Raw genomic sequence first — 25,286 nt, 5'->3', positions numbered from 1 at the left:
GTTAACTGGTGGCAGCTGTGCAACAGCAGGCAGTGGGAAACAAATGAAACATTCTCGGTGTTCAAAGAGAGAAATGTACATTGGTCTCGCATATGACTGGAGACGAAGGAAGTACATTTAAGGAACTGCTTCCAGTTCCCTGCCATGGTGCTCCTGAATTGTTGTACAGTCTTTTCATTTCCTGCTGCTAAGAAACAGCCTGCCTTGCTTCAAAATTGTCCTAACACATCTTCCCCTCGTAGACAGATCATCCCACACTGATCTTTCCTTATAAGAGATGATTGACTGGATCAAAAGTAAACCCCATATCGGGAAACAAGCATTCAGAAATATTTCCTTTGTAGCTGAAAGAGGCAGCTGCTGGAAGGAAAGAATGATTTTAGACAGCTTGCTACATTCCTGTGATATGCAAGCACCCCGGTTTTATTTTTGCTAATCAAAATTTTCTACGCAGTAAGCCTTTGGTTTTTGCCTCAGCACACCCACAGCAGCGTGACTGGCTCATAAGCCTTTGATGCTGCAGAATACTCAGTTCTCAATAACTGCTTGGAGCACTTTGAGAATATAAAACCAGCCTTAATTGTGTGTGTATCTGTGGAAGCCAGGTTGTCGGCACAGGTAATTGTGCATGTGATTCTGTTTGTGAGACATATGGAGGCACCCAAGGCTCTGTACTGAGTTCATGTGTTGTAGGAGCCATATCTTTCCTCTGGCATCCGTACTCTTGCTATTTGGGATGTGCTCCATGTGTAAAGATAGTGCCAAAATGTACTTGTGATCCCTGTTATAGCCTGCTCCAGTGACGACAGCACCGTCAGATCATCTCATGGAACTCAAGGACTTCAGTCAAAGTGCTCAGAGAATAAAGAAGCAAGACAGATGCTGCTGTTGAGAAGTTTCCGTAAGAATTGCAAAAGGTAGGGGGAAGGAGAAGAAGTTACTGTTTTGCTTCAACATTGGAACTCTTCAAATGGAGCTCTCTATCTTTTTCAGCATCAGCTCAAACTAGACTTTGGAAATGAAGTCCTGGCCTTGGGGAAGGCAATAGTACGGTTTCCGTCTGATTTCAGGGAGGTTTCATGGCTTGCCTGAGATCTTTCCCTCAAACTCCAGTAGATTCATTCCTTGTTTAAGAACTTTAGGTTAGATGCACCAGACAAAGAATGATCTCAGGCTGTGGCAAAACTGGAATGTATTTGGCTGTTACATTCAACTTTTCCCTTATCTAGACTCCATAATAATATAATGCTGCTGTTGATAAACACTAAGGGTAGGCTCCAGCATACACTGAGCAAGAAAGGATAAAGGGGGTTTATTTGCTTTATAACACTGTAATGGACATAATAAAGAAAGGAAATAGAGAATAACCTCTAACATGTAATGTAATAAAAAAGATAAGGCATTTTCATAAATTATGCCTATTTTCCAAGTTTCTTACTGTAAAACACTTTCAAAACTTCCAGATTGGCCATTATCAAACTTCAGAGTCAGAGCTGTCAACACAGAAACATTAGGAAGTTTACTTTTGTGTACTGAAAATGCTATTTACAGGAATAAGGGACCTGAACTGCATCTAGGCATTTTAGAAGTGTTAGAATTGGCCTTGGTCCTCATGAGACAAAATTCATTATCTATTTTGGCATGTAGCTGAACTGAAATTTTAACAGGAAGGGCGCAGAAGTCCACAAAAACTGTAATTGCAGTGAACATTTGCGTTCAAGGGGATCTGTCACGAAAATGGTAAGTATTTGCAAATGGCCTCCTCCTTTACGTTATTCTCAAGGTCATGAAATCCCTTCCACTTCTCGTCCCTCTTTTCTCCTCCCTCCCCCCAAATGTTTGAGTATTCTTCCTGTAAATAGATGGCAATACCTTTGGCAACCCTGCAGCATACACATTAACACCCAGCGTGTCCTCAGAAGAACACAAGCAATTTCGGTAAGCAAATGTTTATCTGTTCTTCCCATCTAGCAATATATTATCTTGATTGCAACTGCTTTCACCCCAAGACTCCAGTGATATCATTTGGACAAGCCTCGAATGCCCTTCTCCCAAAGACACATCTATAGGACTGGTAATCACTGTGGCCAAGAATGCCTGACAGATGCAGAGGAAAATAAATTTTTAAAATATATTTCTTACCTGCTTATTCATAAGTATGTAGATAATTGGATTGCAAACAGTGCTGCTTTTTGCTAGGATGGAAGGTATGACGCTTGCAACTGGACTCACCACACCTGGCTTACCAAATGTTGCAAGTAATGCTATAACTCCATAGGGAATCCAACACACGAGATAACAGATAACTGTAGTGATTACCATGAACAGTACGTGGTATTCTCTTTTGCGGGCAGCATTCTTGTGGATTTTTCCAACCTAGGGAAAAGTGAAAAAAGGTAGGCTTTAAGAAGCTGAGTTGTTAGATTTATTGCTTTAGCAAACTGGGACTATTGGTCTTGGGTAAGCAACGATAATCGACATTATAGTTCTAGAACCAAAACAGAGCCAAACCCAAAAGTGAGACAATGCAGTGGGAATACTTTAATTGTCTCCGCCAGGGACTGGGGAAGCCCTGCAGACATCATGGTAGTTTACCATTTTGATAAAAGGGACTGACTCCTGATAATCATCAAAATCAAGTTTTTTTTTTCTCTTAAAAAGGTGTGCCAAATAGTGACATAGTTCAGCTATTGTATTGGGCTTTTGGGGAAATGGAGAGGACCTGGGTAAACAGGAGCACAGATTTAAATGATCGGTTTCAATGTGATGGTACAATGGCTCATCTTGGTATGATGAATTTACCAGTAGTTAACAGCCTGTAGGCAAACCCAGTGTGCTGTGGAAGTATTTAAAGCATTGTCTCTGCTTCTCCTTTGAACTGTTCTGGACTAATGCATCAAGCCCTTTTGGAGTCCAGAGCTCTAAGATGGAGGTTAAACCTTAAGATAACAGCCAATTTTTATTTTTAAGCCTTGGTGTGAATGCATTTCTCTGCAGACAACTACAGAACCCTTTCCAGTGTCTTTGTACCGCTGAGCACTTTGGTGATAACTGTGAGGGAAAAGTTTCATTCTCTACAGAACACGCCCATTCGGTGCCATGCACAAGCATTATTTTAAAGCAGACTTCCCCTGCAGTAGCTCTGTGAGATGGCCATTAAGTTTGATCCAAAGCCCATGGAAGTCAGCACAAGATTGAGCGTGTATAGATCAGGTTTGGGCACTTAGACTCATTTTACAGGGATTATGAAAACATTCTTAGGAAACATTGAGAAACACTAACTCCAGAATAGCGTGGTTGGTCTCCCTAAGCATCTTTGCAGCCATCAGAGAAAAGCGAACTCTTAAAGGCGGCTAATTTTGGAGCCAGTATCTGTCTCCGGTGACTCTAGATGGAGCCTCAGCACACTGGTCTCCTGAGGTTATGGTTAATTCCTCAACTTCCCCCAGCATCTGTTTAGCAAACCCAGATGTGCCAGCAGCATTTCAGGAAGTATTCAAATGTTTAAAGTATATCGGTTGAGTCTTGTACTCAGACAAATGCAATTTATGTCCACTTTAAGATCTTTTTTCCTCCTGAATGCGGTGCTTGAGAGAAAACTGCACCTGAGGGAACTAATCCCATGTAAAGCTACAAACATAAATAAGCAAAAAGGCAGCTCCCTGGAATGCAATGCATCTAAATGTTACCTACCCAAAAAAAAAAAAAGAAGTTTGAAACGAATGGGTTTAAGCTGATGCAGGAGAACACTGATGTGCACTACTCTGTAAGTGAACAGAACACAGTTAAAGGTGGAAGCCACTAATCACCCGAGTCAAATGTCATCTCCTGCTGCCTGGTGTACAACTTGCACATGCTAATGCAGTGGAAATCATCAGAGCTTTACCTGCCTCTTTGTGGTGTGGGTGCTTTTGCATAACATATGTGTTTATGTATCGTACTGCGAGTTAAAGACATATATAATAACTGTGTAAGTACATATGCAAAGCAAAATAATATGGTGACACTGTGTGTTTTCAGTTAATTATGATTCTAGCCTTCTAGAGTGGTTGGTTCTACCTGGAATTTCAGTAGAAATGTTCCTGTTGAAAGTAAATAGAACACATACCAACTTAGTCTGCCAAAAAATAAAAAGTATTTTTCCTGTCTAGTCTTCCAATGATTTTCTGCAAAAAGGCAATTACAAAATAAAATCCATCCTTTCTGAAAACACTGGGGACTATTCTTTTTTCTTTTTGCAAGAACAGAATTCGTTTATCTCATAATTACTTTAGCTTGAAAAAAGGATTAATAATAGATAATGGTCCGATCCTGTATTGCTTATTTGAACTAAATTTTTCATGACTAATAGGAATTTTCTCTGATTAAAGAATCCAGGATTCCATGTTAGCTGCAGCTATGTTACAAGTTTAATATTAACTGAGGAATGCAAAGCCCCAGCTAGCCATGGCATCCATGGTTAAAGATCTTTGATAAAGGCAAAAGCATCAGTCAGCACATTTTCCCTCCATGTTTAGATAATACCTCTCTCCTGAACAGTTTGCAAGAGTTTACCCTCAGCAGAGAAAAAATATAGAACAGAAAGAAGGGAAGGAAAGATGTGTAAAACTGAAGTGACCGTGGATGGGATTTTGGTATGTATCCTTTTATTTTCACGTCTTTAGCCTGTTTCTTTAGGAAGGGAAGCCTGTGTCAATATGTCACTGTGTCAGTATGTCAATATGTTAATAAATCTGTCTGTCTGTCTGTTGGTCCCAGTATCTTCCTTGCAAATTTGATTGAGGTTTTGAAACATATTAGGTGGACAGAGGTCTTTGACACTGAGTTCCTCACATATCACTACAGCAGAAGGACCCTTAGTGTTCTTATCAAGAAGAAAAACGCAATGCAAAATGAACTCAAATTTGACACCAGAGAATACACTCTGAATTAAGTTCTGGTTTGATTTTTTGGGGTATTTTTTTCCTCTCATCTTCCTCTTCTGATAATTAAAAAGAAGAAAGCTCTGATCACAGCTGTTCTTCAAATAGGACATTCATAATGTGCCCCCAGGATCTATTAAGGGTGACCTTCCGCTGCAGTCTTCTATAATTGAGTTTAAAAACTCATTTGTCATGAGACAAACCTATTGGAAAGAAAACTTGGTTAGTGGTCATGCTCACAGAGTCTTTCTCTTCCATGTTGACACCAACATCGCCAATTGTTTTTATTTTTATGTGCCTCATCTTATAATTCTTCTTATAATTCTATAATATGATTTACTTACAGTCCAGATCCTGGGAACAAGCAAACTAGAACTTCAGAGTTTTTTGAAAGTACTTTTTTTTTTCCAAAAGTACATTTCTATTCTCACTGTTGCAGAGAAAAGATTAAAAGTACGGAATTGCAGTAAGAAATGGAAGCAATGGACCAGAAATAAGGAAAGATCATAAAGTAGGTCATTCCTTAATGACTCTAAATCCCAGGTGACCTGGATTTCCCAGCTTTCCAGAGAGGACAAGGATGCGATGATGAGTCCAAAGGACAAGTGACCTCTAGAGGCATCCCTTGAACCCCAAATGTACTTAATGCTTCTCTAGGTTTTTATTTGATGTCCAGGGCTGCTGTAGCTGTTAACTGTGTTTTTATGCTTATGTAACTCATCTGCTTCCTCAGTGTTAGTGATCTCACTTTTTCTTGGTGTTCTGGCCACCAGAAAAATGCAGCATCAAAGTTACTGTTTTAATTAGATATGGCCCCGGATGAAGACAGCATGCTGATGGCTGGCTTGCCTTGATGCACAGGACACGTGAGGTGTGCTGGAGATGTGCTTGCACAACTGTGCTCCGCAACTGGGAGAAGCCGTATTGCTTGGTGCCTCTGAGCATGCTGTTGGGCTGTTGTGTGACCCTCCTTCCCCTAGCCTTGTGCCACATCTTGGGAAAGGCAGATGAACTGTGTGATCTTGTTTGATAAGCTACTTCTGTCTCTCCAAGTCACTTTAGCCCAAACATGGCTGCTTTGATAGTGATGAAGGCAAGCGGTGGAGTCTCAGGGTGGTTGTGGTATCACTCTGGTACATCCTGGGATACGTTGACAATGGAAGAAATGCCAAAGGATTTCAAGAAGTGTTAGACTGCTCTGTAGGAAGTTCCCCCAGACTTTTGTTTTTGAAACCATGTACTATATGTATCTACACTCTCTCAGTTTCATTGTCTTTGCAGGTTTGCAGCCTACCTTTAGAAGGTGTTATCTTTAAAACATCTCTTTTTATAGGTGCTGGAAGGCCTCCAGCAAAATATAGCTCAAGTTGATGTAACCTACAGAAAGGCTACAGTTCAGCAGATGAAAAAGCAACAGGCAATTTAACATTAAAATGATGCTATTGCTTATTTTAAAGCTACTGGACAATTTAATGCAATTGCCACACTGTATTTTCAGTAGTTAAATGAAGTGCCTACCAGAACCTCCGAGGGACTGGACAGCCAGCTGATAATAGAAGAGCATCAGACAGTAGTGAGAAAAAATAGATTCAAATAATGTTCTAGAATAGCCAAGTTTGTAAAGCTCAATCTAAATGTGAAGATGTAAGATATATATATAATATGCATTTAAAATACCTAGAAGATGTAAACCACATCTTAAAAATGACGCAAGAAATACTGGCCCATTGGGATCAAAAGGTATCTATTTAGGATGGCTGGAAAACACGTCTTTGCTGTAAACTCAGTTTTTTTCTCTGGGACAGAGGCCATCTCCTGCCAAATTTGGAAGTCCTATTCTAATGTAGAGAAGGCATTATATTTAAATAAAGAAGGGGAGGGGTTTTTAATGAGAAAATGGCATGTCTCCCCTACTTTCATCCTGGGAAGTAGTAGAAGTGTTTTGATTTTTCAGAACTCAGCTGGAGGCAGCGACAGGCAAGCCTGTGTAATCTCAGCTGCTGAGCATAAGACTGGCACAATTAGGTCTTGTCTGGATTTGCCCTGTAGCCAAGCTGCATCTTGCGTACATACCCAATACTCCCCTTTCCACTCAATCTGGCATGCAAGACACCACTAGTTAGATGACTACAGCAGTGTGCTGAGCAGATACCTGAGATGGGACAGGCCACAGAACATGTGAGAAGCCGCAGGGGTATTCAGTGAGGAGGATGGCAGCAGTAGAAATGTCCTCAAAAAGGGCCTGAGTGACACGTTGCTTGGTTGACCTCAAAGGCTGCATCTGCTCCCCTCCCAGCTGACAAGAGGCAGCAGATACATCGCTCACCAAGTGACGGGCTGCGGTGCTATTGCATTCATTGGAAAAGAAAATGGGGAGCTCCACGCAAAGCACGGAAAATTTCAAGAGCACTGGTCAAAGTCTGGAGGGGTCACAAACCACTGAAAATAGGAGCTTACAATAGGAAATGGGGGGCGTTAGTAAAAAGGGATGATAACAGCTTTAGCTCTAAGTGCGGAGCTTGTTAGGTTGGAAGTTTAAGAAAAGGACCCCAAATATCTGCTGTGGCTGGTACTCTGCCAGGAACCTCAGAGAACAGCCTCAGACAGGGTGTAGGCAAACATGTAGGCCTGTCACAACAGGGACCTGGGGAAGAGCCATGACCTAGAGGAAACTTGTCTGACCTGGCAGAGAAAAGAGAACAGGTCTGTCTCTTTCCTTGCAGAAGGCTAACCAGCACCTTCCAAACACATGAACACTGTTGCACAATGGTATGACAAAGAATAATAACATCGCTATAGGCCATACAAAATGATTTCAAGGTAACAGGTTCTGGTTACCCAATTTAGGAATGCAGGGGTCACTCCAGACCTCACCACTCCCAAGCCAACCAGTCCAGTCAGCCTATTGCTGGAGGGAGCAGCCAGGTGGCAACCAGAGCTGAGCCTGTGGGCTTTTTTCAGCCTAAATGCTGGAGTTTTCCAGTCCGGACAAAACAGGATAGCAGCTCCCTGCCTCTGGTGAAGGATTTACTGCTTTTAATATTTTTCTGAGCAACCACGTGGCTCCATATGGGAGAAGAGCCCTTGTCAGTGCCCTGCCCAAGGGGATAGCCTGCCACCTCCTGTGCTTCAGAGCCAAAAGTTTGACCTACAGCATTCCCTGTTCAGCTTCCTCTGGATTTAGCTGGCCATGAGTGATGGTATTTCACCTGCTCAGAAGAAAGCACAGGCCCCAGGAAAGACCTGAAGGATGGGTGTACACAGGGGCAATGTTGTTGCATCTTGCAGGCAACTGCGAGGCCCGCAGTGCCAGAGGCACGTACCCAGGTCACACCATGAGACACTAACATGTACAACTTGTGCATACTCCCATCATCCATGGGCAAGCTGTTTGTTTTTTTTAAATAAATGTAAGGCAAGGGAGTTGGGCTGAAGTTAGCTATTAGGAAGGGAAAGCTTCAGTGATGAAGATATGACCTGATTGTTTCCATTGAATTCCCCTGTGTTTTCTTTTTTGCATTTACCCTAGTCTTTCCTCCTTACTTAATGTAGCTACGCGCTTCCTCTCATAAAGCATTTCCTTCATATTTTAGCAGCTCTCAGTCATTTTCAGTTGTGAACATCTTGAAAGGTTATGAAGAATATATGGCATCCCATTCACCTAACCACTAGATGGAGGGACTCTACAGTAAGAATCCAGCATCCAGGGTCATTTCAAGTAGGGGACATGTACACATTAAAGATCGGGGGGCTGTTTATGTGTTTTGTCCTTCATGTCAGTTTCTCTTTCTCCAACTATTTATTAAGATGGAAAATAATAGCAATCATTATACTCTGTGCATCTAAATAGTGAATGCTGTAACCATCCTTTACCTAGCTCACTCTACGCAAGCAATATGGAAACAGGCTGCAAAGTGCTTTTTTTATCACGGCTGATGCATTATTCCTGGATATGTCTTTGCACATTTTACACTCAAATAACCACATTTTCTTCGCTACTTCAGAACCGCACAGTAAAGAGAAGGCTATTTATGAGCAACAGTGTTTGTTGCCAACCTCTTTAAGTGTCAGTTATAAGTACATGTTTTGACGTGATCAAATATTCAACAGTACTACCAAAACCAGAGACAAATGAAATATTCATAATCATCTGAGGGAAGTCTGCCAATCTTTGAAGATTTAGTCTACTACAGCTTGTTGAAATGCACAGAAGGAAGTTAGACTTTTTATTGCAAAAGCTACAGTAGACGAAAAAGCTGGAAAAAGATCATTCTTCTTCCTTCATGAACCAGTCAAATAAGACAGTCTTCTCTGTTATGTTTTTAACAAAAGAAAATTAGAAATGCTCTCCATTTATTGGTATGAATAATACTCTACCAAACCCAGGAGTGTCTTAAACTAAGCAGTGACTCAAATGTCAGTTATGATGAGCTTTCTCCTCTCCCATCCCTATGGATTCTGTCCTCAAGCAAAAACAAGGAAAAAAGCCAAAAAAAATCACTCCAAAGCATGAAAAGCTCTAAAAAGCTGTAGGAAATGGAAGCTCCAACTAATCTACTTTTCAGTGTGGGCTACCCCAGAACCAATACTTTCTGGATTAATACTAAGAAAGATGAAATACTTTGTTTGTTGTTTAAGATAGACAATCATGGGAAAAGTGGTCTCACCGGCTTAAAAATAAATCCTTTCTTTATCAGCATTTAGGTGGCTAAGTTCAAAACAAGAGCGAATGCCGAAGAGATGTATAGTCTCTGTGGAAACCGAGACTAAACAGAAACATCTGCTTGGGTCATCTTAGAATCCAATGGGCCCTGACTCTACAAAGCATTTACACTTATATGTTCACTGGCTGAACTGAGATTTAAGCATGCACATGAGCGCTTTCCTCAGCTGGGGCCACATAATGAGTTAATAGCATCAAATACAGAAGGAGGAAGCCATAAAATCACAAAAGGGGGCTTTATAGTTAATTACTTTAAAGTCACTATTAAGTTTAGGAATTGAAGTCCATAGGAAGGCTATTTTATCAGCTGAAGTCTGGTTTTATTGGGAATTTTTGTTATTGAAATGGGAATAGTCATCTTAATGCCTCAAGGTGAAGTGAAGCTATGCTTTAAATACAAAACTTACGGTTTTGTACACTGCCCTTGAAGCATAACTCCTATTGCTGCTAATGTCAGTGAAGTTCTATTGCGGACTTAAGGAACACTATAATCCTTTTAGTTGCAGGATTCTTCCACTGCACTAGCTGAAGGGCTTTTAGCAACAATTTGACTTACACAGTGAACACATTCCCATGCACTAAAGAAGCAGCTCATGGTGTCACTTCCATCACACACAACTCATGTTTTATCCAGACCTTCTTTCCTCATTGTGTATTTTCTAGCATCTGTACGCATGAGAAAATTACAGGTGTATTATGTATTTGGTTTGCATTAACAGTTTGGTTTTAGAAGGAGAAGTACATTAGATACTCATATCTTCCCCAAGTGGGGGCTATCTCTTTTTTTCTCTATAGCTACACACATGCCCAGCAAGGACAACAGCTACAAAAACATGAGTGTGGGCTTCCCATGCACTGAGTTGGCAGGACACAAGCCAATTCCAGTGCAAGAGCTGAGGATGCGCTGCATTCGGCCATGAGCAACAAGCTCAGCCTGCCCACGAGTGAGCCTGTGCCCTGGGCTCAGCACTGGGCTAACACCGACATGGGAGGTCCACAGATGCCTTGCATCCCACCAGCTTGGAGCAAAGGCAAAGTGTGCCTACCCCTACAGCAGCGGGGACAGACAGACCCAAGTGGCTGCTCCCAGCAGCTGGGGCTGATGTTTCTTGTATGGGAAGTACAGGGCCAGGAGAAGTGTTCTACCTCCAGCACACTCTAAGGAGCCCACAGCAAATAACTGTCTCATGCATAGGGATTGGCTGACTGAATGGTCCAAAGGTCTGACAGCAACAAGTAAAGCAACTTGGAAATGACAAAACCTGTGTCCAATAAAGCAAAAAAAGTGCTTCTGAGGTGAAATAGAATCACCATAAAGCTGAAGAGCCACCAGCCCTGTCAGCTCATTTAAGCAGCTATATTGTATATGGTGATATGCACTTCTCAAAAATGTTATTTCTATCTATGTCCTTCAGTAATTGTGGGAATGCACAGAGCTGTTATCTCTGATATTGTCAGTTACACTCCTATGGCACTTACCTGCCTGAAACAAATCAAAGATGTGTAGGAAATAAGATATGTGGAAAATGGAAACTGAAAGGGCAGTGAATTGTGTTTGCTATCTGGAAGATACAGCTACTTGAAAATACCTGGCGATGAAAGAAGCATCAAACGTTATGGCCAAAGTTATTTAAGTTCTAATTAATTTTCTATCAAAAAGATGATAAAAATAAACTGTCTGCTATAAAATATTAAGGTTGTTGGAGTTTCATGTGTCTAACATGACTTACCCTATTTATACGAATTCCCTAGATAGTTTGGGAGACTGTGATAGATAGTAATCCATTCCCTTGAAGCCATCAGGCCTAATTTTCCCAAACTGATAGCAGTCACAAACTGTGTTACTTGCTTGTATTTGATTGCTTGTCTAAGTCTGGTTCTAGTGAGCATGTTATAACTGGCCTTGACTCACACCAACTGACATCCCTATCAACGGGCTTAGCAAGAACGTGTTGGCCTGAATTAGCCTAAAACCAGATTATACCCTTCAAAATTTTAAAGGCAGAGTTCACTACTCTGCTTCCAGCATGCGCCACAAAGGGGATGAGTCCTCCTTCATCAAGGAAGACATCTATTTTGGCCGAAAAACCATTGAGTCAAAGCTGTCTCTGGTTCTGGGGGTTGCGAAAGGTGCAATGGCCCCTATCTGGGGTTAGCATTAAAAGTTCAGAGCCCTGAAGAACTGAATGTCACCGGGCTCTCTCTGATAGTGAATACCGGCTGGTTTTTTCTGGTCCTTTCATTTAAAGTAGCTGAACATCAGTCCCAGGCCATAGGTAGTGTTGCAGTTACCTGGATGTAGGTCTACCTGCACTTGTTTCAGGCAAGAAGGAGGTCTTTGTACATCTTCTGATGGCCAAAAGCTACAATCCTTCCTGTCCTGGTGTGGAGCATACAGACTGCCACCATCAGGCACCTGGTAGCAAGAACTACAGGCTTGAGCAGATCCACTGTCCTCGTTTTCACTGCAGAAGAAGCCTAGAAGACTAATTTGGCCTAATCTTTTGGTGCCTAAGGTTATGCAAACTGAACCTCACCCAGAAAAGAGCAGGAAGGGGACGAAGAGGCAGTTACTTCTATTCCCATTGCATATTACCCAGTTAACCTGGGATTGTACACTAGTATATGTCCAGAAAGTGATAGCATTGCCAAAACAAATATTAAAAAAGAAAAAATTATGTGTTTTTCAGGGAGACTGGAGGAAAATTAGAGACTTGGCAATTGTCCTGACACTGGACAAGTTCTGGGGAACTAACTAAGCTTGTTGGTGTCCAGATTTATCTATCCCTTGGTTAAAGAATTTTCATGGTAAGACATATCGACAAGAGTGGAGGCTGCGTTTATTGTAATGGCATGGAATAGGCATTTCAAAAAACAGTAGTTTTTGTTGCATGGTTGAATTAAACCACAGTTAGATTATAAAAGGGGTGTTTTGTCAGCAAATACAACACAGACTCCTGAAGGAGATTCAGTAGCTGCTGAACCAAGTCAGGACTGAGAACAGCCCTATACCCATGGCACATAATACTGGTTTCATCTGTGAGGGCGAAACTGAGGAATTCCACCTTATGAAGGAAAAGCTGAAGGTATGAAGGATACTTGCCAATAACAGAATAGAAATGCAGCTAGATTTGTAAAGATAACACATAAGAATATTACTACATATGTTGCTGCTTAGCAACACAACCTGCTTTTATAAAGGTGGAAGATGCTGAGATCACTTTCAGAAAATCAAGCCAGTAATTTAGTTTAAGACTCCTCTTTTTGAAAAGCTTGCCAACAAACGATACCTTTAACAGATTTACTTTCCCAATAGCCAACTTCTGGTTTGGGGTATTATTTTTTGTTTTATTAACTTTTGCTATGGCTTTGACTGACCTAACAGTTCAGCTGAAGTTAAGGGAAAAATAAAATGAAAACATACTTCTGGTTTTTAAAGCTGAATTCAGTGTATTTTGCATTGAAGAATTTCTGGAGCAGAAGGGGAAAATATCAGACATTAATTCCTTCTTGGTTTTCATGTACTTTCTTCCAGAGAGAGTACCACGCAGAAGGTATATCTGCAAAATCACTAATGTTGTTGAACTCTTCAAAAAGAGATGAACTGATAGGTGTAAAATTTATTTCCAGGTTTGAAAGTTACTACTTGATACTAAGCAATATAATGCTACCATCTACATAGGAAATGGAGGGCACATTGGCCCACACGTATGGAAAAGTGGTTTCAAACAATGGTGACAAAAAATAATGCTTCAAAAGACTCAAACACTGGTACAGCTGAAGCAGGAAATAACAGCTTGTGTGTTGTAATTGGCAAGGACAATAAATAGAAGAGTCAGAGTAAATGTCAGCTGAGATCAGCAAACTTATTCAGCTGGAATCAGAACACGTTACAACCTTCTCCCCACCCTTCAGGTGTGTTTGCAGTTTGGTTTACAACCTCTCCCTTCTCACTGAAAAAGACAGTGTATGTATGAATGTGTGTATATATGTAAAAAATTTATACACATCATATACTGTATATGCTATATATGTATATATACACTATACATGATATATATACACACAATATACATTATATACCATATAATATATCCATAAATGCATGCATTATATACTATATGATATATCCATACGTGCAAACACACACACATCTATAAATGTGTGAGAAGACTTACATAGGAGTCATCCAAGGTTGGAGAAGAAAGCTATGATGCAAGTGTGACTCACTGGCCCTTTCGCCTCTTGAATGAGATTAACAACAACTTTTTCTACACTAAATGTCGATATTTCCTCTGAATCTGGGGTGTGAATTTAAAAAAGAAAAAAAAAAGTGTCAGGATAATGTTTTCCCTAAAACCGGAGCTTGGGTATTCCCCTAGATCCATTTTTGCATGCATATATAAAGCTCTCGCTCACATTTAACACTACTTTTCACCAGGTTAGCACATATGGGTGAGAACTTGAGCTTTGCTTTCCTTTGGATTAGTAGCTGCTCTCCTTGCAGTGAAATCAAATGCTAAAATCTCTCAGGCATCAGCCGTCTTCCAGCACCTAACCACAATTACCCCTTTTCTTGGGGAGAGGTGAAGTTTTCCCATACTTTACTGAGGGATCCCCTCCCACTCCCTTGAATATTTCTACTGACATATAAAATAACGCATCATTAAGGACATGTGGGTATGCCTTTGACATGTAGCTATTTATATTTAAATAAGCCTAACGTATGTGCTCGGATCTGCCCGTCAAATTCTGTAGACTCTACACAGAATATAAATCCAAAGTGGCTTCAAAGCTTTCGTCACCTTGACATCTTTAAAAATATAGCAATTATGCCGAAACTGGCCTGAAATCATTCTCCTCCATACTCACTGCAGACCGTTTCCCTCAAATTATTATACACTTTTCACGGCAGAGGTCTCTTCAGTAAAAAAACAAAACAAAACAAAACCAAACAAAACAAACCCAACCCTGCAAAGTCTGGAAGTCTTCGATCTCTCTCCTCTCAGCAGGAACCTCGACACGCTCCTGAATTTTAATCTCACTCTACAGCACATCGTCCTTTTTTCAACACACAATGACAAATAGGAGGGAGAAAATCACGTAAACTGCTAACTTAGATGAATTAAATTTAAGCAATAAGACTGAAGCTCAGGTATACACTTTTTTTTTTCCTTGGGATGTTGTGTACCCAGGATTGTGTTGCACCTGAAGAAGTTAGGTCTCTCTAGCCCTCACTCTGATATGCTGCAGAAGGTAAGCAAGGGGAAACTGGCTTAGTGAGTTGTACCCAGCCTGGGTGTTTATAAACATTTATCTTAGCTCAAAGAAAAGGAAGATAAATTCCTTTTCTGTAGCTTGAGTATTACACACAATCCTCTATAAATTATGTATTGCTTTAAGACTTCCAGTTAGGAAACTTACTCTTAAACTGTCATAAAGTTTCATGTTTGTTTTACATTACTAAAAAGGCAAGATAAGCAGAACCAAACTGTTAAAACTCTATGAGTTTGATATATTACCCTGTAGGGCAGTCTTTGGCTGCGCAGCAATTTGTGCTTGTGATTAAACACAGAATAATCCAGGACTAAACAAGACTGAAGCCAACGCTGAATACTCGTAGCCCGCTCCCCAAACATCTCACCCATTAGATGGGTGAGGAGGGCAAAGTGTCTCCAGAACATGGTGTGCACGCGAATACAAAACAGTCCCACCGCCTGCCAGGCATGCCTAAGCTGCAAGCACAGGGACAGCACGGTGAGGAGGCACTTGGTTTTTAAGAGAGTTAGGATTGCGTAGTAATTACAAATATTTCTCTTCATCTGGTCAGGTTGCATAAGCTGATACGATATAGGTAAGGCAGAGTTGCATGTATAGAGATGGCCCGAACCTGTTTACTATTAATAAAGATGGTACAGGTATAACAAATATGGAAAAGTAGTTTTCAGTTCTTGATTTATAATTCATGAAGAGGCTGCCATACAAGTAAAACCAATCTGCTGCATCTTCAGTGGCTAGTCTAAATAACCAGAGTATGAGGTACTTCGGATGATTTTTAGATCTACCTAGAATAAATACAGTTATTAAAAAAAAAAAACAACAAAAAAAAAAACAACAAGCAAAAACCAACAAACAATTCCTTTTTCTTGTTAAAAGTTTAATTTCTGTCCCCACAAAATAAAAAACTCATACCGGAATGGGGATATTCATATTAGACCAAAGATTTGGTGCTGCAAGGGGAAGATAGCATAAAAAACTGTGAGGAACAGGTCAGGGAGTAGGTAAGGAAAGAATACATGATTAGACTTGGAGGAAGTAACATCCATTCTCTAGTGCATATTATGTGGCCCCTTCTAGTGGTTCCTCCATAGAGGTTTTCCTAGTCTGGTGCTACAGGCTCTGCCTTTGTAATGCTGTCCTTCCTAATGGCATTTGCACCCTCGCAGGAGAACCATCACGGCTTCAGCCTGGGAACAGCTACTCTGACTGTCCCTCTAGCACTACTTTGAGGATCATCCCCATGAAGCAGCATTCTTCTTCGCATCAGGACCCACCAAAAAGGGAAGGTAGTGTGCCTGTTAAGCCTCTCAGCCTGAATAAACACCCGCTGCCAGAAATCTCTCTAAGAGGGGAGAATCCTCATCACTGTGAGCAGCCAGCCATCGCCCCACATGAAAACAAGATGTAGGAAATTGTGGGTGAGAGTGAGTTGTCCAAGCTTGCAACACTCGTGATCATCATGCCTTCAGAAAGGCAAGCTTCACTACTTGCAGAGATCCATAAACTTGAACAGCTTTTACAGGATTTTTAAGACATGCTACCCCCAAAATGGACAAGAGACCACCAGAAAAAACAGATGTAAATGACGGGAAGGATTTTGAAGGTGTCAGATATAGCGTAAGGGCAGGTGGAGGGCAGCAATATGACATGGAAAGAAAGAAAGGGATGAGAAATGCAAGTCCTGAAGTGCCAAATCTAAAAGCAGTGACTGGCATCTATCCATGCCCAGTTCACTTGGAGACATGCGAGATAGATAGAGCATTTATATATTCTTACCACAGGCTCATAATATACAGTACGACATGGATAAAAAATGTGGTTCCTATGAAATACAGAAAAGATGGAATGCTGGATTTTTAATACTATTCCTTGTTAGAATTATGAGCAAGACCAATACAAATAAGATGCTTTCTTGTATGGGTCAAAACATTCTAGCTTTCCAAATGCTTACAACTTGAAAGGATGGGCTTGATGACAGACTTTCAGTTTCTACCCCATGTACCCTCTCTGATGGAGTCTGTGGAAGCAACGATCCATGAAAAATTATAGAAATTTATGGGTGAGGGGGGATATGAATGCCATTTTTTGCTTTGTTTCAATTTCACACCAAATCAAAACTTAAAGTGGAGCTGTCTAGATGTCTTCCCTGCAGAGTGAGACACATCATTACAAAAGACAGCAAAGGAAAAAAACAAAACATATTTATGTATTGGTTTTTTAGTAAAACATCTCTGAATTATATTTTTACCAGTTGGCATGATTTTTCAAATCCAGATTACACAGAATCACAGAATCACAGAATGGTAAATTGGAAGGGACCTCGGGAGATCATCTAGTCCAACCCCCCTGCCAGAGCAGGGTCACCTACAGCAGGTTGCACAGGAACACGTCCAGGTGGGTTTTGAATGTCTCCAGAGACGGAGACTCCACCACCTCTCTGGGCAGCCTGTGCCAGTGCTCTGCCACCCTCAAACTAAAGAAGTTCCTCCTCATGTTGAGATGGAACTTCCTATGTTCCAGCTTGTGCCCATTACCTCTTGTCCTGTTGCCGGGCACCACTGAGAAGAGCCCGGCCACATCCTCCTGACACCCACCCTTAAGTATTTATAAGCTTTGATAAGGTCCCCTCTCAGTCATCTTTTTTCCAGACTGAAGAGACCCAAATCCTTCAGCCTTTCTTCACAGGAGAGGTGTTCCAATCCCCTAATCATTAAGCCAAATTTTATCCTTTGTCTGTCTTCTAAAGTTGGATATAATATTTGGAAAGAAAAGAAAATACATGTTTTCTAATGCAACAGAAACACTGAAATATGCATTACAAAGTATAATAAACTTTTCATAAAGTATTCTCTAACTAACTGAAAACAAAAGCCAAACATGACAGAGTCAGCTCTTTCTGCAAAATTTGGGGTTATAGCTGTTGTTATATATTCAAAAATCTGGCATTCTTAAAGTTTATTTTACTTTGTCAGATAGACATTAAAATAAGTAGCAGCTGGTGGAGGCAAAGGACTGAATTTCTCTGCTTTTCTAACATTTCATTTTCATTTTGCCTTATGTAGCACTCTAAATTTCCTGTTACCTTGATGAATTTGTTTTACAATCTTTGCAAGTACATGTTGGGAATGCCATGAATTTTAATGTATTTAAAATCATACAACCAGAGGGCTGGAAGGATTCTTAAGAGATTCGGCGGTGTCCATCACTCCCCTTCCTCAGTACGCTCTAAACGCAGGACAAGTGTTCCTTCGCCAGCCTGAGAGTTACTGTCTAATAGAAAGATATTTTATACCCCTTAACAACCTGCTCCATGATTTCAATACTTACATCCTTATAAACCTTTTATGTATCATCTGATCTAAACCTTCATTTCTAGAAATTGTTTCCTTTGGTCTTTGCGTTAGTGTAAGGGTGTGCAAGCACAATTAATCATAGCTGCTTTTCTTTAGTGGCAGTGTTTTTACATTCAAAAACTGTTCACATGTCTGTTCTCAATATTTACTTATCTTGGTTTAACAAAACCAGCGCACAGAACAAAGTGCACCCAAGGTCAGACGTTCCACACCTCTGCTCACCTGTCCCACCATAAGATCTGTTCTGTTTGCAAAGACACCGTGTTCCCAAGCCCACATATTGTTCGTGACTCACTATTCAAATTGGATTCTTTGGACTGCACTGATTCCCAACCTGTGTTATCCATCCTGTGTGATTTCTCCCATCTAAGCAAAACTCTCCACTTGCCTTGACCAATCCTGGTGTTTCACTGGCAGTTTTAGAGATATATTTCTGCTCCATCATGTAAATTGGCAATGAAAATGCTGAAAGCACCTGACAGATCTCCATGAAATGGGTACCTTATGGGGACTCCTTTAAGACAGTATTTCCCTAGTTGCTATAAGCACATAATGTATGAAGAACTTGAGTTATATCACAACTACAGTTTCCCTTCTATCCACTAGACTAGCTTACCTGTCAAAATGAAAATGAGTACAGTTTATTTCGGCCAACTTCTGACCAACCCATGTTGGTACTTCTGACCCAGAACAGTCAACTGCAAAAGGACTGAAGCCTTTTTTAGGGTAGTGAGAGCAAGAACAAAGTTAAAAAAGAAAAAAACCTCTATCTCCTGGTTGGTGTGGATCAACCATGACTTAATGGAGTACCTGTAGAAAGGAGGTAGTTGAAAATGTCCAGGTAATGGATCTTTGGGAAACAAAACTCCTTGGCTGATACTTTTGCAGTAAATGTTCAGACTGCTGGATTGCTATCCAGCTAAAGATGGTCTTCTCTGATAAATCCTTTTTTCCCATAACTGGTATGATTGCTTTTTCTTGAAATGAGTGGATATCATTCTCCACCTCTCTGTTTACAAATATGTTGACAGCCTAAGCACTAGGAAGTCCTTTGAATATACAAAAAAAACCCCCAGGAAGCCAGATAGAAAACTGGTGGGACCATGTGATGATCAAGGTATAAAAGATGTAGTCAGGACTGAGAAGGCTCTAGAACAGAAGTGTAGTGAATTCCTTGCCTCGGTTTTCACTGCCAAAGATGTTGGGAAGATCCCATGAATTCTTTGTAGCAGATACTTTAGAGGACCTATATTGATCTAAGGTAAAAATGCCAGAAGTATTAGACCAAATATATATGTTAGTGGATGTTGGGGAACCCTAGGAGAATGGACCACAGAGAGGGGCCAGGTTTGCACACACTCCCTAGACAGCATCTGCCATAGTTACTGTGAGGAGTGTAACACCAGGGTGATGGACCACTAGTAGGGCTCCCCTGTGCTCCAGGGAGACCAGCAGGGGAGCTGCATACAGAATTCAGTATAGAGAACAATGGCCTCATTGCAGATTTTGCCTTATTATGTCCGTATGATATAACAGAGAAGCTAGAAATTATGAACAATTCAGCTGTTGGTGTCTGAGATTTTCCTGGATCTTTAAGATGAATGTCCTTCCTTGATCTACTTATGTTCCAGAATAACAGATGCTACATATGTCACTTTATGCTGAAGAGACACTCCTGACTTTATATTTTACTTCACCATCTATATATACTTATTTTTTCCTAGAATGACATTTTTTACATGTATGCTATCGACATCAAGGAAATACATTAATCCTCCTGTGATGGCAATAGCCACAATTATTTCATCTTGTGCACACATAATGAAGAGGACAGACAAAAACAGACTTCTGAAAGATTGTTTTTTCCTCTCAAGGATATTTTTGTGTAACTACCTTGAACATGAGGTTAGGCGGCTACTGAGCCTATGAATGCCAGGCAATTGTTAAAATTGCTCACAGCACAGGGAATTCATCTGAGAAGGGGGTACCTACAGAATATTTGCAGCTGACTTTCAACAGGCCGCCACTGGTCTTCACTGAAACAAAGTTCACCAAGCTCACTTTAAGGCAGGATAGTCATTCCTATAGAGACACCAGCACCACTTAGGGAAGAAGTGGAAGTTTTATAGCACTAATAGCCCAGCTAGAGACCTACTGGCATTTCTAGGAGAGAGGCAAGCATTTGTAAAAGTGATGAGCTGCATTAACTTCACCACACTTAGATAAATCCTTGTCATTTCTCTACAGAAAGAGCACGATACAGATAGTGCTGAAGCACAATTGTAAAGCATACTGACGCTGAATTATGGTGCTGATAGGGAAGAGAAATACTTTACATTTTAAAAGTAGAATGTGCAACTCTGCAAAAATTGCTTCATTGGCAAACTCCATTTCAGTTTTATCTGTGAACTGTAATCATATGTAAAGTAAAACGTAGGAGACAACTGTTTTCCAATAGGCATGCTCAATTTGGAAGAAAACAGTGAAAAACACCAATAGCCCATTGCATTATATTGGCTTTGATACTACTCATGTTTTTGAATCTTAATAGCTCCAAGTGCTCTGAGCTTGTAAATTAGCATTATTATGACAAAGAAACACTTTCAGTAAGAAAAAGACTAAAGAAACCTCTTAGAAGATGACTGGGTTATAAGATAGCTGTTATTGGAAGTTTAGTTCTAAATAATGCACCAGCGCACCAGTTAAGACCCCATGCACCAGTACAGGTTGGGGGCTGGCCTGCTGGAGAGCAGCTCGGTGGAAAGAGACCTGGCAGTCCTGGTGGACAACAGGATGACCATGAGCCAGCAATGTGCCCTTGTGGCCAAAAAGGCCAATGGCATCCTGGGGTGCATCAAACAAGAGTGTGGCCAGCAGGTTGAGGGAGGTCATCCTCCCCCTCTACTCTGCCTTGGTGAGGCCGCACCTGGAGTACTGTGTCCAGTTCTGGGCTCCCCGGTTCAAGAAGGACAGGGAACTGCTGGAGAGGGTGCAGCAGAGAGCTACCAACATGATGAGGGGACTCAAACACCTCTCTTATGAAGAAAGGCTGAAGGATTTGGGTCTCTTCAGTCTGGAAAAAAGATGGCTGAGGGGGGACCTTATCAACACTTATAAATACTGAAAGGGTGGGTGTCAGGAGGATGGGGCCAGGCTCTTTTCAGTGGTGCCCAGCAACAGGACAAGAGGTAATGGGCACAAGCTGGAACATAGGAAGTTCCATCTCAACACGAGGAGGAACTTCTTTACTGTGAGGGTGGCAGAGCACTGGCACAGGCTGCCCAGAGAGGTGGTGGAGTCTCCAACTCTGGAGACATTCAAAACCCATCTGGACGTATTCCTCTGCAGCCTGCTGTAGGTGACCCTGCTCTGGCAGGGGGTTGGACTAGATGATCTCCAGAGGTCCCTTCCAACCCTATGGTTCTATGATTCTATGATAATATTGTTTTTCCCTCAAATTTGTTTCTAGTTTGGGGAGGGGGAGACGTATAGCAAGTGCATTACTATATTGTTGTTACTCTGCTGCTGTATAAAAGGTAGCACTTTTATAAATTATTTCTGCAGATAGCACAGTTTTGTGGGTTATAGGGGAAAAAGAAGAATAATACAGCACTGATGGCAACAGAAAACAATCAATACATATTCCAAATTTCGTATCCAAGCAGAAAAATTGTTATCACACTGTAACGGTTCATTTGAGCTATTTGCCACGCATTCTCACATGCCCCGAGGGAACAGACATAAGGGTGCAGTAGCAGACTTCTATGAACTAAAACTAGATGATGGCTATGCTTTAGCATATATTAGTATTTCTATGTGGTGGTTAAAATCCTGTAAGATCAACATGGCAGTTTAGCAGGTAACAAACTTGTCTTCTGACAGTGAGACCGCTGACTATATCGAAGAAGCTATCAGTTCATACAGCTGCAGGTTTTGTTCAGAAGCAATTTAAGAGTAATTTAATATAGAGATTAAAGATATAGTGCCATGAGAATGATTCAGTCAGAAAACATAGCTATACCTTAACATGTGCATTGATTTAGGTTAAAAGAATTGTTATCAGCCACCTTCCTGGTGACTGCTACTAACCACAACAGGAAAGAGAAGGAGGAAAAAGAGTAGGAGAGGATGGAATTGGAGGGGGAAATAGAGGTGGAGGAGGGGGAAAGGAGGAGAAAAGGGAAAGAGGAAGAGGAGGGGAAAGGGGAGGAGGAAGGGGAAGGAAGGACTCAGCGTGACACAGTCAGCCCTTGCTTGCTTATGGAGCTATACATGGAAATTCAGGTATAGACAGAGCTGACACCCTGCTTCTGAAACATTGTCTATATACGCAGGAAATTCAGTGGGACTGTATTTGGGCCAGGCTGCTTTCCAGTTTTGATCAAATAATAATCTTGGAGTCTGGTATTTCAGCCTGGAAAAGTTAAGTGTCTCTTCCTAGGATTCTCTTTCAAAAAAATATTTCTTTTTGGTCCCAATTAATTATTCTCAGTGATTAAGTGACTGGACAGCTCAGTGATCAGTTTCTCAATAGCAGTTATGCCTGTTATCTTTTCCTCTATAAAAGGCATATTGAAAACGAAGCAATGTATCAGCATGAGCCTGTATCCTTTTTGCTTGTTGATTTCTTTATGAAAAAACTCTGAAAAAATTCTGAAAAATCACATTAAAGATAAAGGAAATGCTAAGCCACACTTCTGCCATTTTCCTAGTCAGCTGTCTAGGTTCATTTTTGGAATGAATTTTCTCTGCTGAGATGAAAGGGTCAGAGCTTTAAATCCTTCACAGACAAATCTCTTCTCTTAAATATTTTAATAAATAGGCTTGGCCACAAAGAACCAATTATAAAATAAACAGTAAGTTTGAGTAAATAAATACTGTTTTCTATTATATTTAATGTGGAATCACATTGCTACTTAAGTGCCGTAATTTTCCAGTTGGCCATAGAAAATGTCAAGACTAAAGGATTTCATACAGTACTTGTTACCCAATGCCATGAAACTGAGGTGAGGAAAAAAAAATAATTTCAAAATAAAGGTAGTCCTTTTTATCTACTGGAGTGATTAATCACTGAACCAGGCTTTCCAAGAAAGTAGGAGAAACTTTCTTAATCTCCTTAAATCAAGGCTGGCTGCATTTCTGGATGATAGACTTTTTCTTTGTCAAACATGTATTAGTTTGAATGTGGAGGAACTCAGAGAAACAATTTGGCTGCAGGTTGGAAGACCAGCTAATCTAAGAATTCTTTCTGGAGTTGAATTCTTACAAATCTGTAAATAAGATTGCTAAAGTTAGCAGGATCTGTGAGTATAACGTGAACAATAAGTAAACAAAACCAAGAACACAAATATTGTAGAAAACCCATCTTAAAGATCAGAGCTTCTTGAGCTTTGTTTTCGTTTACAGGTTACTTTTCAGAAACTGAAGACAGCTTAAGTGAAAAGAAGTGATTATGTTTAGAATCACAAATACAGCTAATTATAAAATCAGGTTAATTGCTATGATTTAACCTGGAAGGTGAGTGGGACCAGTGAATCCTATCACCAAAACTCCATGTACATGGAAATGCCTTTATTTACTCGTGTGGCTGAGTTTGACACATAGCCTGTCTAGGAGGATTATCGGCATACCACAGCCCGTAAAAAAACTCTAGTTTTTCCTAGCAGCTATTTTAGCTTAATGAGTAACCTTTACTTCTCGTATTTTCTAGCAATTCCTCTCTATGTGTACAACTATATTACAAGCACCGGAATGAAGGACAAAGAATCAAAATGTGGAACTACTCTGAAATGTAGCACCACAAGTTCTCTCACTGTTTAATCTCTCCTTGAAAACTACTTCTGTAGCTCTGATTGCACGTTACCCTTTTTTGTGCCTTTTCTGTTTCTCCTATATGTTTTTCAAATACATGACCAGAATTCCTTGCAATATTCAAGTTTATACAATGATATAACGACATTTGGGATGTTTCTCCCAATCTTATTCCCTAGTACTTTCTAACATCTCACTTATTCTTTTGATTATCCTGAACAGAGAACTGAATTTTTCACAAAATTACTCAAACTGACTCCATGATCTCTTTGAAGACTGATAGCCAAGAGCCCTTCATCATATATGTATGTATATGTATGATATATGCTACAGTTAATTTCTCTGCACAAATAACAGCACCTCAGATGCTGTTGCCACCTGCTGCCCTCGCAGGACTTGCAAACTCTGTTCCTCTCCTCCCGCAGTACCACAGCCGGTGTCACCCACCCCACCCTTGGTGACACCACCACCAAAGCTACTCGCTCCCCTTGTTCCCAGGTTTCCTGCTTCAGACAATCATTGTTGGCCATCGTCCCCTGCTTTCCTAACCAACTGCACTCATTTCTCAGCTGATGTTCTCCATGGATATTTACTATAATAACTGCTTTGTTTCACGTCTGCTAAAAGGAGCTGTAACAGAATTACTGGGGATGCCACAGTCTGAGGATGGAGATTTTGCATCCCCGCACACGGCAAGGGGTCAGATCCTTGTTTCACTCTTTCAGTCTGCAAATTAATACTACTCCCAATGTCCTTTATCTTTCAAGGAAGATGTTGGCACTATATAATATTCCTTCACAGCCTAATTTTGCTCTAGATATGCTGTTTATGACATTTACATACAGGAAAAGCAACACAGGTATTTTAAATAATTCTCCAGATTTCCTTCTATTTCCAATTTCAGGGGATCCAACGTATGTCTGGGACAGTTAGTACCAAGTTACAAACTACTCTAGCAAAGATTCACTAATAAGCCCAGGTCCCTTCAAGTCCTTATGTGTTAAATGTGGATATTGCAAATTCAGCTCACTTTTGAGCAACACTTTCATTTCTGAGTTTTGTGACAGAAGAATTCCGCAGAGTGCAATGAGTAAGTCGGGAGGGATATAGTCAGAGCCAGTATGAAGCCTGTCCAGTGTGAATTTTATCACCTCAGAGAGAAAAGGATGATGTGGTCTTATAAAATTCCACCATTCT

The 25,286-nt window shown here is 40.7% G+C and overlaps 1 protein-coding gene across 1 annotated transcript in view; it reads right to left on the bottom strand.

Annotated features, from left to right (window-relative positions):
- Window positions 1-25,286, bottom strand: part of LOC141732069 (pinopsin-like) — a 100,336-nt gene that overhangs the window by 30,362 nt on the left and 44,688 nt on the right. The window contains exon 4 of the mRNA XM_074560389.1: window positions 2,143-2,376. Coding sequence (XP_074416490.1) covers window positions 2,143-2,376 — 234 coding nt within the window. The remainder of the gene's footprint in view (window positions 1-2,142; window positions 2,377-25,286) is intronic.

The sequence above is a fragment of the Larus michahellis genome, chromosome 1, assembly GCF_964199755.1.
Source record: "Larus michahellis chromosome 1, bLarMic1.1, whole genome shotgun sequence".
Taxonomy (NCBI): Eukaryota; Metazoa; Chordata; class Aves; order Charadriiformes; family Laridae; genus Larus; species Larus michahellis.
The sequence above is the reverse complement of the archived record's forward strand: the minus strand, read 5'-3'. Positions and strand labels throughout refer to the sequence as shown.